At 31.2% G+C, this 18,220-nt stretch overlaps 1 protein-coding gene across 10 annotated transcripts in view; it reads left to right on the top strand.

The window, feature by feature from the left end:
* LOC143069207 (uncharacterized) overlaps positions 1 to 17,900 on the top strand; it is a 77,801-nt gene extending 59,901 nt beyond the window's left edge. For 7 of the 10 annotated variants that reach the window (XM_076243728.1, XM_076243727.1, XM_076243726.1 and 4 more), the window contains 7 exons: positions 1,852 to 1,960; positions 4,632 to 6,463; positions 6,877 to 6,900; positions 7,636 to 7,818; positions 10,242 to 10,327; positions 15,271 to 15,422; positions 15,761 to 17,900. In XM_076243728.1, the coding sequence (XP_076099843.1) occupies positions 1,852 to 1,960; positions 4,632 to 6,463; positions 6,877 to 6,900; positions 7,636 to 7,818; positions 10,242 to 10,327; positions 15,271 to 15,422; positions 15,761 to 15,981 (2,607 nt within the window). In that variant the 3' untranslated portion in view covers positions 15,982 to 17,900. The remainder of the gene's footprint in view (positions 1 to 1,851; positions 1,961 to 4,631; positions 6,464 to 6,876; positions 6,901 to 7,635; positions 7,819 to 10,241; positions 10,328 to 15,270; positions 15,423 to 15,760) is intronic. The other 3 variants (XM_076243724.1, XM_076243729.1, XM_076243730.1) reach the window with 3 other exon arrangements.
* The last annotated feature ends 320 nt before the right edge of the window (positions 17,901 to 18,220 follow it).

Genomic DNA, 18,220 nt, shown 5'->3' with positions numbered 1-18,220 from the left:
ACTTCTTGTGACCCCAGTTTAGTGAGGTTTGAGAAAAAGAATATCTGTTTCAACTTTCAAGGATCATCATTGATTTTGATCAGTCTCAGGAAGGAGGAATTTGGTTGTTACTGACTCATTCTTTGATTAGGCTTGATATAAACACCAGCAATTTGTGAATAAATAATAGAGCCAAAGCATTGTCACTTTGATAACCTGTGATGTATAAACCTCAGTAGAGATGTAGGAATAAAACTGATATGTTTCTTTCTTCTTGTACTTTGTAATGAATTCCTATCAGCTGTGTTATGATTCGAAATCAACATTTCTACATTAGAATGTACGAGGGAATATATTTCATATGTATCACATGGTAAGACCTTTTGTACTGTGTTATATAAATCTTTATAATAAGTATCAGCTGGGATAGAAAGGTTGAATGACATGTGATGAATTAAAACTTGTTCTGAGGCAAGATTAAGTGGCAAGGAAAATACCATTAGAGGGATAATATATATGGACGATAAAATCATGTCCATTTACGCTTTAATTTCGTCAAGTTTGATCTAATTCATGTAACTCAGTTTAACGAAAGGAAAATTTAATGTTATGTAGACAAGTTTTGAAGAGATGTGACATTTTGAACCTTACACTGCTGGAAATAGCTCAAGTTCTAAGTGTGGTAAATTTTAGTTGGAGATGCTACACACCGTCCAAAATTGATGATTATTTTAAACATAAGGACATTATTTTTACTTCCTTGAATTGGTAGGATTATAAAAAATGATTCATTTAGTAATTAGGAGTGTATAAAACAGTTGTGAGTGGTACAAGTAGATGTTTTTCAGCATTAATACTATTTGTGAGTTCTGACCAAAGGTAAAGTAATAAATTTTTCGCTAGATACTGTACAACTGTTTAATGATAAAGATGTTGTTATCAAAGTTATGATTTTTATACCAAAAGAAAAAATGTCATGTTCACAAATACTGTCCTATATTTTTGTTAAGTAGTGTGACATATTTATTTGACATTTTTTATAGACTATGACAAATCCACATTGTAAATACACTTTACAATTTCAAGTGTTCTATTTGAAATTGATGTAAGGAGAATTAAGTCAAGCATTATAAATCCATAAGTTTCATTGTTAACGGTTTTAAATTTTTGTGAAATACCAATAATTCTGTTGTGTGATAGATCCTTTTCACAGGTATCCAAAGCTAATATCAACAACATGGGATATTCTGTTGACAGTTATTATTAGTTGTCATACAGCTGTTATTTTTAGTTTGTTCAATGTAAAGGTACATTTTTCTACTGGTGTATGGATTTAAATTTTTCTAAGACTTAATTAGAGACATGGTAGGTGAGAAGTTTCTCAATCTTTTAAGATCATACCCGTAGCCAGGGGGGGTTCGAGGGGTTAAAGTCAACGTTCTGTTTTATTTGTGACTGTTAAAGTCAAGTTTGTGGGTCCAAATACCCCCCCCCCCCCCCTTTTGGAAATTCCTGGCTACGGGCCTGAAGATGCTAAATCAAAGTATATAGTTTCTATGTCTATTAAGGATTCCTTTATTTTCATGAGTACATGTACCAATTTTCATGGATTGAAAAACACTTGCATTTTTCGTGGATATTTTATTTCGTGGTCTAGTTACCGTAATTTTTGCAGATAAAGTATTTTGAAATTTATAATTTGTTGAACATTGAATTTGTGAGTCACCTGTAACCACAAAAACAATGAAAATTGGTATCCAACAAATAATAATGAATCCACAGTATATTGATACAGGTATAAGATTATTTATAAACATATAAACACATCCTAAAAGTGAGTACTGATGATAACATTTTTTACTTGTTTTTCAGGATGACATGAAATCCCGGGAGCATTCAAAATGGATGTCTCAGTTGGAAGCATTGACCAGTAAATCTAAGTCACCATCAAATGATTTGGCTAGTCCAAGATCTAATCCTGGTAAGATCTAATGAAAATCTCTCTTAAAAAGAATGAAATACAAATCTTAAATGCAAACAGTGATCATAATTATTCATGTAATTATACATGAAAATTCTAAAGAAAAACAAAAACAGTTGTAGTTATTTTGATGATAGTTGGCAAAACAGTTTAGCAGAAAAGTCAGATTAAATACCTTAGTCTTAATTCAAAGGATAAGCTACAAATCCATCATAAAAACACAGTCTGGTTGCTTTTGCTTTTGTCTCATTGGATTTTTAAATCGTTAACTTCAACTCAAGAGCTTTTTTCTTCATATAATGTCATTATATAGTGAAGGGTTAGTGGCATTTTAAAAATGATATTGGAAAGTGAGTCAAAAAGTATGGGGCCAATTGTCTTCTCTTGTTAATGATTCAGCATTTACAGTCAAAAGTACATAAGACATGTGTTTAATGTCCTACAGTGGTTCATCTAAAGACCATATATCAAATGAAAACATAGACCTTAAAGATGTAGCTGTATGTTAGGTTTATAATTTTTCCATCATGCAACTAAATACTGAAGATAGATATAGGAAGATGTGGTATGAGTGCCAATGAGATAACTCTCCATCCAAATAACAATTTATAAAAGTTAACCATTATAGGTTAAAAACATAGATAATTTTTTAAATGTTGTTTTTATATTTCAAACTATCCTATTTTCCATTTACTAAAAAAACGGATTTTCTAATTTAAATTTTGAGAAAACTGATTGTCTTGCATGATAACTCTTATTCAGTCTGTCAACATTTTAATTTAAAATTCGATCTGTGTCTCAGGTTATGAAAAAGACTACCATTGTGAAACACTTTTTTCAATCTTTCATCTTCTGTTTAAGTTTTAATTTATTCTTGCTATAAAGATAAGAATTGTAAATATGTTACTTGATAGTACATAATATTGCCATAAATGTTTTCTTTACATCTCTTGTTTGTTGGTTGTAGGTCATATCATTAACTTTTACCCCATATCTCTTTCTTTATGTGTTCATATTTGTTAAACACAGTGTGCAAGGTTGTACACTAAAGGGGTTGACATGAAAAATGGGTTGACGGTGTCAGACCATCAATTCAAAATCCATATCTATTCAACCAAAATTTTCAACTTTCACAGCTTTATTTCCCTAAAGTTTAATTTCGTAGAAAACAGGTACATATCCTGAATTGTACATCTATCACCTTTCTACATGCCAATTTCCAACCAATGTTTTGAGTCTTGTAAACACAACTGGTTTAGACGGCAACTATTTCTTTAAATAACCCCTGGTTTTCTGGAAATCTTAAATAAGCAAACTGTATTGGAGCTCCTCAAGTTTTAATTCAAACTTATGAACAAGTAAATCTTGGCACTAAATAAAGTTTCATTTTTGCAAATTAGTTATTTAAGTCAAGGCAAATCCAGTGGGTGGGGGTTCCAGTGATTGAAAATTGGGCCCCACCTTATTGAAGATCAATGCTTTTAAAATGATGACATATGGTTGGAATCCCCCCTTTTTTACGATCAATGCTTTTGAATGTGGATATATAAGGCTGGATCAGCCCCTTAATTGCTTGTCCGTCTGAAAACAATCTATAAGTTGCTGTAACAGGAAAATTGAACTACAAGAATTTATCTAATTTTGGCCTAAGTGTGGGTAGTTTATATTGTCTTATAATCATTTTACCAAAAGTCACATTTCTTTATCAAATTATACTGATTAAATAACAAACAAAAATACCTCAAAACATATCATAACAGAAAATTTGGCTGAAATCTGGTACAAAATTTATATAACCCTTCCATCTACAGTTCAGAAAGATTTTTTTTTAGCATAACACAAATATAATATCTTTATAACATATCTTACATTTGTCTTATAAACATCAAACATTCCTGTGTGGTTAATACAGTAAATGTTTTGTTTTGCTTCACAGAAATGGGTAATATGCCCAACAGTAACAAGAACCTGTCCATGTTTTTGACAAGCTATATTTAAAGATAATTATATTTAAAAAATCTGAAAAGGTTTAAATAAATAATTAGGTAAATTTATAGTTTTATTATGCTGACTTGCATATTTTAAGGAGATTTTGAAACCTGGCACAGTTTTTGGTTTGATCATTAGATGATATTAAAGTTTTTAAGTACATGTAATAACAATTTAGGTTAAAGGATATAAATTCAAAAACAGAAAATGTTTTGGCTTGTTAGAAAAAGAAACAGTTCAGGTTGCATTATACAATTGACATGTACCAGTTGACATTGCATGTATAACTTATCAAACAGGTCTACAATTTTTCCTATAAAACAAACTGGTTATTTTCAATACCAATTTAAAGGTGTGTAGATATTTAAAAAAAACTCAAACACACCCCAAAAAATAAAATTTTCTTGAATGAATGTTGCTTGTTGTAACATCTAATAGATATTCATGTATATGTCATGTATGTGTCCGTACAAAAAAAATCATAGTTCCAAAGTCTACGAATGTATTCTATGAAAGGTTGAGTCAATACATGAATACATTAATGTACTTTTTTACACGTGTACACTTGTGCAAGCAGATGTTTCATTAAATCAATGGCATAGATGTCAGACAAAACAAAATATATAGGCAAAACATTTTCTTCTACCTCCTAATGTTTCTATTTAAACTTATTTAATTTCAGATGAAATGCAAGGCACCAGAAAACCACCATCTGGATCTAAAAAGAGGCCAGGAACTGGCAGAAAATTACCAAGACTTCCAAATGATAAAGGAAGTCCATCAGGAAGTGAAACTAGCTCCAGGATGAGTGAACGTAGCTCAAAACTAAGTGAATGTACAAATAGTCCACGATGTCCGTCAACTCCTAATGAGTCCAAAATGAAAGTGACAATTTCTGACAAGGTTATAAATAGATATGATGACACAGATACAGAAACGGTATCAAAAACTAAATTTGAGACAGATTCTGAAAGTAACTTTACAAGGATAGAATCTGATATTGAAAAAACTCCACAAAGTTCAAGGTCATCAGGGGCTAGTATCGATACAGATATTTTATTGCAGGACACGGCAGATGTCGTAGCTGCAGTAGGAAATAAGAAATCCATGAAACCTTCCTCTAAATCCTTACAAAATGGACATGATTTTTCTTACATGAATGGCAAAAGTCTTACAAATGGCAAAAGTCACATGAATGGGGATTATCATGATTCTGAAAGCATGGTAGCTTATATAAATGGTGATGACGAATTTGATAAGCCGTCTGATTACGGAAGTCCAAGGGAAAACTTGGCAAAAAGTACAAAAACAAAAACTACCCCTAATAAGAAACCACTAACTAGAGTGTACTCAACTAGTTCTGCCCAAAGACTTCAAAAGTTCAAGGAGACTAATTTAAAACGGACTATGAGCACTGGCGATCAGTCTGCTGTTTCGGATGTTTTAAGTGAAAGTGACACTTCTACTGCCGATTTATCATTGGATCTTTCTACTTTTGAAGAAAACAATACCGAGATAAATAGGAAAGGTTCCAAAGGTAAAGGAACTATTTCTATGACCAGGCCAAATCGCGCATTCCAATTACGCCGTCAGAGAGCAGACGGTGATGTGCCAACTACTCCAGGTTCTGATATTTCTGATAGCTCATTCACAAGTGTATCAAAACCACCATCTAGAAATGCAAGAACCCCTACAACAACTTCTTCCAGGACTTCTAAAACCCCTACTAGTATGAGGGGCTTAGGCTCAAGGACTCCTACAGGTGTATCAAGTTACTCTTCACTAAGCTTTTCAAAATCTGTGGGGTCTCGTCAAAGCTGGCATGGATCATCGTCAAGGACAGATCTGACTGTAACTGGTGTTTCAAAGGGACGTTCAGGGAAAGTATCTGATCGTAGTGATGCTAGTTTAGGTGCTCAAATTCAACGTAAGGGTGAAGACAATGCTCGTACTTCAAATTTAGCACGGACAGAAACTGGTAGACATAGTTTGAAACTTAATAAATCCCTTAGTACTTTAGACAATTCTTCTTCAGATGTTAGGAAATCAGATTTAAAATCATTCAAAAATAGATTAAAAACAACTCAGTCATATGGATTAAGTGTTTCTGGAGTAGGAAATAAAAGTCAATCTCAAACACAAAGTGCGAGTGCAACAAGGTCTGCCGAAGAAGCAGCGTGGAAAAGAAGAAAGGAATATGATCCTCGTAGAGCAGTTGCTGAAGCTAAAACTAAATCTAAGGAAAAAACAAGTACTAATACATCATCTTCATTAACTTCTATGAAAAGGATGACTCGGTCATCATCCTTCACAAACTCTTCCGAACTTGGACGAAATCGTAAAGACAAAAATGACTCTCTTTCTAGTGCGGAAGGAACTGACACGTTTGATGACAGTAGTATAGCCTCCTCTCATAGAGGATTTATTCCTTATTCAGGAAGATCTCAGTCTAGTCACCTCTATAAAACCTCGTCAGAAGATGACGAGTTAAGTCTCGTAGCAAAATCGGGTCAGGTTAGTATTTTTTATTTGATAATCGTTAGTATGTTTTTTATGTACTGTGTGATGAAAGAATCTCATTTGTCTTTTTTGCTTCCATTCTTGCACATGAAAATAAAATCATACCAGTAAAATATACAAAACACAAACAGGTAATTGGTTAAAATTTTTGTTTCACATATTATCTGTTTAGTGAAGTTTGAGTTAAGCAAGGAAGATAATTTATAAGCCATTACAAGAAATTACAATAATTATGGCTAATTTGATAAGTATTAGGCAAATTGGAAATTGATTGGTGTCAAAAGTCAGATCCTTTTAGCTGTAACACAGTTTATACCAGACATGTTAGAACTTTAGTCAATGACTCAGACTTTTGAGACAAGACAAGTAGAATAATAAGTTACATAATTTATCTTATAATTTTTTAGTCCCAGGATGCATCATGTTCTGAGGTATGCATGATATATAACATTCTTGTGCATATTGTGATTCTTATAATGCATGACAAATATGAAACATACAGTGAAAATTGCATGAAATTTTAGATGAAATTAGGGTCAAGTTTTGTTTTGTTTTCTCAAGTTTTATAAGTTTATTCGTATTTTATTTTTACATAATTTGGTCCTTTTAATTTTTTGGATTGATTAAATAGTCAATGGGTAACACAATCTGTTGACATGATTAACTGGTAGCTACAGACTTATAACTCTTGAATCTATGTTGTTTTCTAATATTTTGAAACATTAGTATATTGCTAGGAAAAACATGGGGTTTAAATTTTAAAAGTTAAATTTGTAGTTTAGGTCAAGCAAACTTTTTAAATTTTTACAGCTTTCTTTCTACATGTATGTAATTATGAATAGAACTATCATGATTGTTTTAACATACAATAAATACATGGCAAGTATGTAAAAAAAAAAGGGGGGGCTATTTTCTGAAGTAAGCTTGATCATGGTTCAAAGAAGAATTTAGATGTCATGTGGCCTTAACAAAAATTAAGTACAAGTACAAGGTCCTCAATGTATAATAGCTTTCTTGCACTTCACTTTTCATTTTGTTTCAGTTGAGTAAAACTTCTTTGTGGTTTTATTTTGTGCTAAAGGTGTACATTTTTTGTTGCAGATTTCTTTTTCATGTATTTATGTTTCATTGTATTATTTTCTGCACCACTGAATTCTTATTTTTAGGATTTAAGTCGGTGTTTACTTGGTAGTAAACCACATTTGTCAGCATTCACACCACCACCTCCTAAACTTGCTTCTCCTTTACCACGACCTCGTTCTCTTTACAACAAACGCCATTCTGTCACGGGAGACACGACAGAGTTTTCCGATATCATCAGACAATATCATAATAACGTGTTATCACAGGTTTGTGCTTCCGTGTCGCTGATATCATTGTGGTGGGAGTAACTGCATGCTCGGCTATATAATTGCTGATGGCTACACGAATAATGTTTAATTGCTAAAAATAACCATGTCATGTATCTTAATTTACATATAATTAACTTTGTAAATAAGTAATCTTTTATAAGCTGACTAAAAAATATGTTACAATTTTATTTTAAAGGAAATAAAGCCATGTTCTTTTCTAATTGATGGGTTAAGAAAAGCATTTAAAAAATTTACTTGTGCATAAAAGTTAACTGAAAGGAATTTAGCTCTTAATGTTTTTAACAACATATATTTTAATGACATGGTTAGAACAGGAATTCTCCATCCTTACAATATATTCTTGTATTTCTCAGATGTATTTGCATTTCAATATAAGCAGTTTTAGAAAAGATAGATGCTATCTTCGAAATTGCTGATAAAAATCTAGAAGTTTATTCTCAAAGGTCTGTTTTCATTTCTACCGGTATTCCAGAGTTCTTAAAAATGTGGTTGTTTTTTTGGTCCTCAACATTTTTTTCAATAGCAAAATAGCCAAATTTTGTTGGTCTTTAACAAAAATTTTGGTGTTCAAATCCTTTGCACCACCAATTTTAAGAACTTCGGAATTTTTTTGGAAAAAAGCCTTTATTGAATTCAATAACATTAGAATGATTACAAGAAAATTTAGATAAGGTGGGAATAACTGCAGCTAAGATTTGTCTAAATGCTAAATGTTTTGTCTGTTATTGTTTCGTTTTTTTGTAGCAATCAGATTTTGTAACATTTATTACATTTTCAATTAATCAGGAGGACATTTTTAAACCGATTAAGAAGAAATAAAACTTTTAAAAGATTTGAAAAAGGAAGCACTTTTATTTCATTGGTATACATTTGCTATGTTTTTTATATAGAAATCAGAAATGATCAAAGTATATATATATATAAAACTGAAATATTCTTGAATTAAATTCCTTTTAATGGAACGACTCAAAATTTCTAGGCAAAATTTCTATTTAATATAAACCTTCCTATTTCCATTTATCATTTTAACATCAAAGATCATTGATGATTGCCAATTATTATATATAAAACACAGTGCCTGGGGCAAGATGTACATCTTTATTATCTTATTATATATAATAGATATATACTATATCCAGAGAAGGTGATAGGAGGCCTGCATGCTTTAATGTATTGACCTATGTTAATATTAAAATTCTGGAAAATTATCTGGTAAATCTAACAAATTTATACCTTGAAGTTATACATGTATTAATACTTACATTACTTATATTTATACCTGAAAGTGACGATTATAATATTTACATAACATTAATAAGAATGGATGGTGTACATAATTGATGCATGTATAACTTTTTACAAAATATGTTTTGAGGTTATTGTCCTGTGTAACGAAGGTTGACCTTCGAGGAAAGAACTTGTAGAAGTTCAATTACTATTTCGTTAATGATATAGGTCATTGGCATTATTACAACTTTTCCTTCTATTTTGGTTATCAATGTACTTTGACAGAAAAAAATAAGACTGATGCTTCTCCTTTGCAATTGTAAAAAATATAGATTCATTTTTGAAACATAAATTAATGAATTTTGGGGTATCATACATGTTGTGAATGTCATTAAGTCAACAACACAAAAAACTAGAAAAAACTTCCTCAATTAATTAGTTTTTGCCAAAGGTTGGTGTGGTACAAGCAAAAGGACAGGAAATTAGTTTACCAGTAATATAAATAATGTTAACAATATAAAAAAGAAGATGTGGTATGATTGCCAATGAGACAACTATCCACAAAAGACCAAAATGACACAGACATTAACAACTATAGGTCACGGTATGGCCTTCAACAATGAGCAAAGCCCATACCGCATAGTCAGCTATAAAAGGCCCGATAAGTCAACATATTTTGTGGTTCCTTAGGACCAACAACAAATCAAATATGTGAAAGTTGTATGGATGTTAAGAGAATGCATTAAATCATATTAGAAATAGCAGATAGGAGGTATACATCAGTGTGACGGCAACCCCAAAAAATGCAGTTTGTTATAAACTTATGTCCTATGTTTAATAAAAAAAAAAATTCTTGGCGTCAAATTTTACATTTTCAAATGATCAGATTTGTAGGTTACTGCATTGATTGTTATTTGCTTTGTTTCAATCTATTATGCAGCTTACATTTTCAAAATATATAAAGTTTTGTTACGATCTTTTAGAAATGCACATAGTTGATATAAGGCACAGTAGATTGTGTAAAAATAATGCAAAGTTGCATGCACTTTCAAACACTGTTTATAAAATGTGCACTTACAATACCATGTACCTACATTCTTTGTCATTCAAATTGACCGACAGCTATTGTATCTGTTGACATAGAATTCATTTGTCATGTTTATCTATTTCAGTCATATGACAACATTTTGGTATCCTCTATATACCAGCTGTCACATAAACTCAAGTCAAAGACCAATCATGTAGTCCATAGATTAAGGTTAGTAGACACAACAATCATCTAAAGCTGGGGGCCTCGGTGGCCAATTCTACTACTGTAATCACTAGCGAGTCAACACTGAGGTTGTGACTTCAGACCCTGCTTGCGTAGGTGCACTGGACTCCTATCTTAATTGACTAGGATTTATAGTTTTCCTATCGATGGTCAGTGGTTTGCTCTGGGCACTCTGGCTTCCTCTACCAATAAAAAAGCCCTAAAATGGCACTTAAGAGTGGCCTGAAAACACTAACACTCGGCTGCTATATAATGAATACTTCTCCTTTCAAACGAATGTAACAATTATCAAAGTAACCTTGATATTATGTGTATAAAGTTTCTTTAGAGCAAAAGTACTTGAGTTTGTTCAAATAACAATGATGTAAGTGTAATATGGAAAAAAAGAAGATGTGGTATTATTGCAAATGAGAAACTATCCACCAGAGGCCAAATGACATTGATGCAACCAACAAAAAGGTCACCGAATGGCCATCAACAAAGAGCAAAACACATTGTGTATAATAATCTATGAAAGGTCTTGACAAGACAAAATGTAAAACAATTCAAACGAAGAAAAACAAAATCTGGAAAACATTATAGAAATAGAGTTTCCTTGTTTGCTAGGTAGACCATGAAATTAAAATTATGTTTGTCTACAACATACTGAAAGAGTAACAATACTATTAACTAAGTAACCAAATCATGGGAATGTAAATAAAAGGGTGACTGGAAACCTGTTGTTTCTCTTCAATTACAATAGCTAAAATAATCATGGTTCACCTATATCCAACTAGTGAAGTTAAATGTTATGCTTGAAAAACACATTGGAGTTGTTTAGCTGTAAATGGAAAAGAAGGCATATTGTATATTAATTAATGAGAAAAAAGTCTGACACACATGTAGGCACATATAAGATAAATGCATCACTGCAATTATAAAAGATTGATCTTGATTAAAGGGAAATAATCATTAACAAAATTGCTCTTGACCAAAGGGAAATAATCATTAACAAAATTGCTCTTGACCAAGGGAGATAACTATTAACACCCATCACCATATATTGTAGTCTCGATAACCCAGACGCATATTTAAATATAGCGTCTGGGGTGATTAACCGGACTGGTCAGATATTTATAGGGGGCGTAACAAATAATTAAATATAGAACATATCTATAAATAGCACTTCCGTTATCCCCATTATATTTTTAAAAAAAATAGTAACAACAGTAAACAGTGTAACGTTACATGTATATGTGACTATTAAAACTGACATTCTTGTAGCTGATCCTATGTTGCCCAACTTGCAGATGGGCAATTTTAAAAGAACGATAAAAACTGTAATTAGCGGCGATCTTTTTTTCTGAATTTTTAGTCACATGTAAAAAAAAAATTAAAGACATGATTTTTTTTCGTGGGAAAAATTTGGTTGATTATATCATATAAGGAAACACTGTAGCATTACTGTATAGTGCACTCCTTATAACAAGTTCTGGATCCGCCACTGGTCGTTTATAGAGGATACCACGCTCTCTGTGCGCTAAGAGAGGGATCCGTAGGTGGACCGTTGTACATAAAGCAATCCAATATACCTTCATTTTCTGGTGAGTTATAATTTCTCGAACATGTATCCCCAACGGGCTATAATTTAGGACCTCATCTTTATGATTATATTGTTATTTTTTTCCGTCCTGAACATTACCATTATTTACCACAAGGCGATAACCAAGCTACCCAAAATATCTATTTTTATATTTTAACACACCACGTTTAATATTCTCTTATCTTCATACTATAAACTACCATTTTTCTCTATTTTCATATTATAGCACACCACTATATATATTCTCTATTCTTTATATTATCACATCGTCCTGAACATGCATGAAATATTTGCCACTTGACGTTAAGCAACCAACAGTCGGTATATTGTAGCCACGTTAGTCTGTATTCCTTATTTTTAATTTTTATCCATTTTTCTTAGTTTTGTCTCATTCTTATTTCTGTAAATTCTTATGCTTTCCTTTTTATAATAATCTTTCAGATATCTGACGCACTTACCTTACTCGAAAAGCACACATCAAGTTACGTTATGGAAAGAAAAACAACTCTAAGATTACAATGTAAAAAACCCTGCTTAACAATTTATCACTGGCAGATCAGTGAGATCACACAATGAGTCAACTCAATTTTTATTTATAAAATTAACTGATCTAAAAATTGCTAACGACAGCATAGTCTGAATGTTTCACCAATAAACTATATCGTCTAATCCTTTTGAGAAGAAAACATTTGGGGACCAACCTTCACACAATACCACTTTGCCAGTCTCCGTGTCTATGAAGAAATACAGAAGTTATATATATAACCAGTCATTCATGAAACCCAATACTCTTTGAATGCATGTTTGAATCAATCACATGGAAAAGATGGAATGGGATTTATCCCATACTGCATGCTAACTTATACAAAAAATAACTGAAAAGTGTATTCTCCTACTACAAACTATTATAATATCCATCATGACTTTTGTATAAAAGAGCAGCTTCACAAAAACAACAACTTCGAATTCTCCTGTACATGTGAACCTTTATATAAAATAAGGAGATTGGTATGATTGCTAATGAGGCAACAACCCAGCAGAGTTCAAATGACATGGATATTCGCAAATATAATCACTGCTCGGCCTACAATAATGAGAAAACTCCATACCATATAGTAAACTGAGAAGGGCCAGACATGTAAATGAGATACAACGCAAACATGAAAACTGTTAAATTGTTTATATGATTTTTAATTTGTTAATAAAAATCTTTAAAATTCTCCGACATATCTGACAACAATTCTTGTTTCTTGATGTTTGTTTCATTTACTTAATATATGTCTGTGTACCTTTTTTCGCTTTGTGGTTGCTGTCAAAATAATGTTAACCCAACATTTTTTATACTGTGATTTATTTATAATGATTGCTGCTTCAGTAATTAAAAAAAAATCTTTGAATCTTTTTTCTTATAAAATTGAAGCTGTTTATGATACAATGAAAATTCGAATATTTATATAGATTTTTTTTAATTCTTCACATTTTACACATAACATCTGTGTCCCGAAATCATCATTGGTTTGTCTACAAAATAAAGTAAATGTTAAAATCATATTAATTTTTGGTCACCAGCATAGCATATATGAAAAACAAAATGTTTGGAAAAAAACATCATATAGAAATATACATTTAGAAATGTCTTGGTGCAAGCTGAATTCCGCTACGGGATGCGAGATTATCTCGTTGTGGTGATGACACGACCCATTGGTGGCATTGGGTTGTTTCCTGCTCTTTTGTTGGGTTGATGTCTCTTTGACACATTCCCTGTCTGTATTCTCTATCAAAATCATGCATGAATTTTTATCATTGTTAAAGGCCATACAGTTGCCTATACTTGCTCTCATCCACCTCCTTTGAACTTGGGGTGGATAGTTGTCTCATTGGTATTCATAACGCATGTTCTTACTTGTATAATGTTGACCTTTTGGTACTTTTATTCTCAATTTTTGTTTAAGTCAACAAGATGTCCTCTTAATCATGTTGATGTCTACTTTTGGTAATGTGTCATTGGGTTCACCGGTTGCTGCCTCATTGACACCTCATTTCATTGATGCTGCATCTATTGTTTTACTGTCTTGTTTTGCATAAAAACAAATTTACAGTGTATTCCTCATGCCATGGTTTTGTTTCAAGGTTTACATAGCCAATTGGTATATATTCACTGACAACATTTGTATTCTTTTATGGACTTTTTTAAGTGTGAAAAAAATGCCTCTTAAAAGTGCTAAAAAGTATTTTTCTTTTTTAAGTTGACCAGTCCAGACTTTGTTTACTAACAGTATATTTAAATTACTTTTCATAACAACGTGTCGCACTTCTTATATGTTTGTATAAGCTAAATGCATTTGTTTTTAAACAAATCGAGCATAAATCATTTTGACCGTTTGGTGTATGTACAAAATCAGTGGCATCTTCTAGATATACTTTGTTTGTTTTTCGTCTGCTTATGTTTTTGAATTGCGTTCCCTCCTTCAAATGTGTACAACATTGCGCATCTCTCCTCCCCCCCTTTTTTTTACACATATCAAAATGCAAACTCCTTTATACACTACATATAAATACAACAAACTTATCTTGGATGAAGTTCATATTTCGGCGTCATATCACTTTTCCATCAAGTATTTTTAAAGTTAACAACCCCAAAATGTATTTATAGCGTACACACGACTGTTCGAGTGGTCCCAGTCAATCAGTACAAAAATTGCCATCTATTGTATAATTAGTAACTTGCTTACGTAGCACGGACATGCATGAAAGAATATATAACTACTCGCTGTTTCAGTTTGCATTAAAATTAATTTATGTAATAGTTTGTGTTGTTATATCATCTTACCAAGGTTTGATGTGCTGTTATTTTCCTTCGCGGTCATGGAAGCCATGCTGTCTGGTGTTTTCCACGACTTGTATGTCGTCACAAACAAAATATAAATAGCTTTAAACAACAATCGGTACACTCGGGCTTTTCAATAGTATTATCGTAATATAATTTCTTCCGAAGTCAATAACCAACTTCTTGGTTATTCGTCTTGGACATTATCTTTAAAAACAAGCTAAAAAAGCCGATACTATTCCGAATGTCATAAATTACCATTTTTATATCACTTGTCATCCAGACGCTCTACTTTGAAAAATAAAGCGGCTGGATGATCGAGACTACATATATTGCAAATATGGATAATGTATTATGCATTTATATACCATATGTGACTCAATGATAAATATGAATAAAAGATGATAGATGAAACAATGTATACATCAATAGGTCAACAAATTAATAACAATAATTGAAACTAGATGTTTTTATGAAAACATATCCATAAAAATTTTAATGATTTGTTTTTTGTTGCAGAGATGAAGATAGATTATTGGTTAATTCTCCTTCACCGATAGATGACATCATAGATCAATCCATGAACAGTGAAATGCCAGCTTGGAAATCAGCAAATCAAGAACTGGCAGGAATTCTTAGTAATTTACGGAAAATTGAACACCATTTACGATGTAAGATTTCAAATAAGGATTTATAAAATCAACCATTCAATGAAAGATATCAGACCTAAGACCATTTTTATACTCCCACATTAATAAAGTGGTAGTATACTGTTACCCTAGAATTATGCTCCTATATTATACAGTATCAAAAGAGAAATTGTGTATTGCAGTAAAGAAAGCTGATATTTGAGATCTCTGATTATATTGTGAATGTAAAAAAGTATAGGAAGCATTTGTGCAATATAATCCTTAAATGTGAGATTAACATTTGAAATTTACATTTAATCTTTAGAATTTACAGGGTTACATGAAAATCAAGTAAGAAAAAGTCATATTTCTAATTTCAGGTTTAAATAGAGTTTTATTCCCGGGAGAAGTGAGTCCATCAGATTCTGCAATGTCAGGGAGAGAAAAACAAGAATATTTACAGGAAATAGAAAGAATACGGAGTGAATTAGCGGGATTCCAACCTATAGCAAATAAAGAAGACACATGGAAATTAAGACATGATGATGAATCTGTTGAATCTGATTGTGAAGAACTCGGTGGTGCAGAGGAATTCTTCTGATTTTTTGTTAATTATATTTACAAGCGCTTTGTGATATTAGAAATTGTTGTAGAATTCCAACAGTGCTTTTAATGCTGCCAAATATATCTGCTGAAGTCCCAGACTTATTAAAAGTGTTGTCTAATGCTCTGTGTTGTCAGAGGTAACATTTCAAGGTCAAAGGTTATTAATGGATTCCTTTTAAAGGTCACAAGTAGTCAATCTAACTGGAATTTACTGACCATGTTTTAATGGTTTGAAGTTATATTCCAAAAATTTTCAATTTAGATTGGATAAAAACTTTTTAAAAAGTCAAATTTTGTTGTAATATTTCTTAAAAAGCAGGAAATTTATATCATTTCAAAATAGCTATTTTATAAAATGAATTATATTATATTTATTTTAATCCAAATACCAGAGGTACTCTGTTTATTTCAAATTGAAAGGAAAATGTTTTCTTAATTTGTAAATTTATCTTTGAAGACTAAAGATGTTGTCTTTTTTTTTAAGGATTTGAAAATGCAAATACTTAATAGTGCTACATGTCCCCAAAAATGATCAGGAATCTTGAAAAAACTATGCTGAAAGAGAACTCAATTATTTGTCCCTTCTGAAAAATTCTAATGCATTAAAACACATACTGTAAAAACCAAGTTTTTCAATAGAAAACCTTTTATCTGTTGTTAAGAGTGTTCAAAAGATTATTTGTGATAAAAGATGAATGATATTATTTTTATGAGGGTCATCCATCGATTCAAGGTTTTCCTTTTTTATTTCAAAGTATAACAATATAAATTGCCATTTCAGAATCTAAAGAGTTATGTGTCATACATTGTTCTAACAGGGAATGCAAAACTATCCCACCATTGGTTGAAATTTCATTATTTAGGATGTTATTAGCAAATCACAACCTTTTAGGTTTATGCTCTTGAAAATATAACCCATAGATGCATTAAATTCTGAACTGGTAAATTGATATGTTATAAACTTTTTTAAGAACTAAGTTGTTTTCGTACTTCCTCTTTTCTAACAATGAAAATGAAATTCTATTTTATAGAATTACAACAAATTTAAGAAAAACACATCATTGTAAAATTTGATTGAAAATATTAAAATTGAATATCTTAAGATTAAGATTTCGTGATGGGAATGTGTTGTACTCATTTTTTTGAAAAAGAGGAATCCAATAAAAGGGAAGTAACTTATATTTGATGGATGACCCAAAACTTCTGTGATATGATTTCTCTATTGTATGTTGTATTTTTTTTACTATAAAATGGTTAAGGCAGTGCCAATATGATTTTTAATTCATTATTTAAATTTTTATTTTTACAAATGAATCTTATGGAACTTTGGAGAGTAACTTAAAGAAAAGTTTGATAAGAGATAAGTGAGTAATGTTTGAAAGTCTGTATGATGGTTTTTTTAATCTGTTTCCGTAGACAACTATAAAAACTACTAAAGTACGTTTTTCATACAAGCTTACTTTAAAGAAAACGATTTAAGATAAATGAATTTACTAAGCAAATATCTGTAAAGCTAAGCTTATGATTGTATATTCATTTGGCTATTGTGAAATCCAATATACTGATGTTGTAGTTAAGTCTCATACTTTCAAAATATCAATGAACCAAGGCTTGTTTGTGAATTGTAAGAATGACAGATAGGAAGACAATATCTGAAATGTTAACAATATACCTAACCTAATCATGTAATGTTTCTAATACCAACTTACAAAATTTTATTATTACAAATCTTGTTAAGAATGTTGATAATGGTTGTTATATATTGTTGTGTGTATTTCAATATAAATGCAGAAATTAATATGGTGCCATTTAACCAACAAATACACAACACTAAGCAAATGAACAAATTTTATGTCTTTGATACAAATTATTTATGAAGATGATGATGATGATGATAAAAAGTAGAATATCTTATTTTTTGTTGAGTTATTTATTGTATTTAAGTTACTCATTATAAAATACTTGTTTCCCATAAGTGTGAACAATGGACAACATTAGAGTAGCCCCCAGTCCATGATGAAAGTAAAATTGAAAAAAAAGAAATAGTTCTGAGAGCCAAAAGATACCAAAGTGACATTTAAACCCATAAGTCAAAAATAAACTGACTATGTCATTGCTAAAAAAGAAAAAAAGACCAACAGAAAAACAAAAGTACACTCAACAGTACACACAACAGTACAAACAACAGTACACACAACAATACACACAACAGTACACACAACAGTACAAACAAC

The sequence above is a fragment of the Mytilus galloprovincialis genome, chromosome 3 (genome assembly GCF_965363235.1).
Source record: "Mytilus galloprovincialis chromosome 3, xbMytGall1.hap1.1, whole genome shotgun sequence".
Lineage (NCBI taxonomy): Eukaryota > Metazoa > Mollusca > Bivalvia > Mytilida > Mytilidae > Mytilus > Mytilus galloprovincialis.
This window is presented reverse-complemented; position numbering and strand designations above follow the sequence as displayed.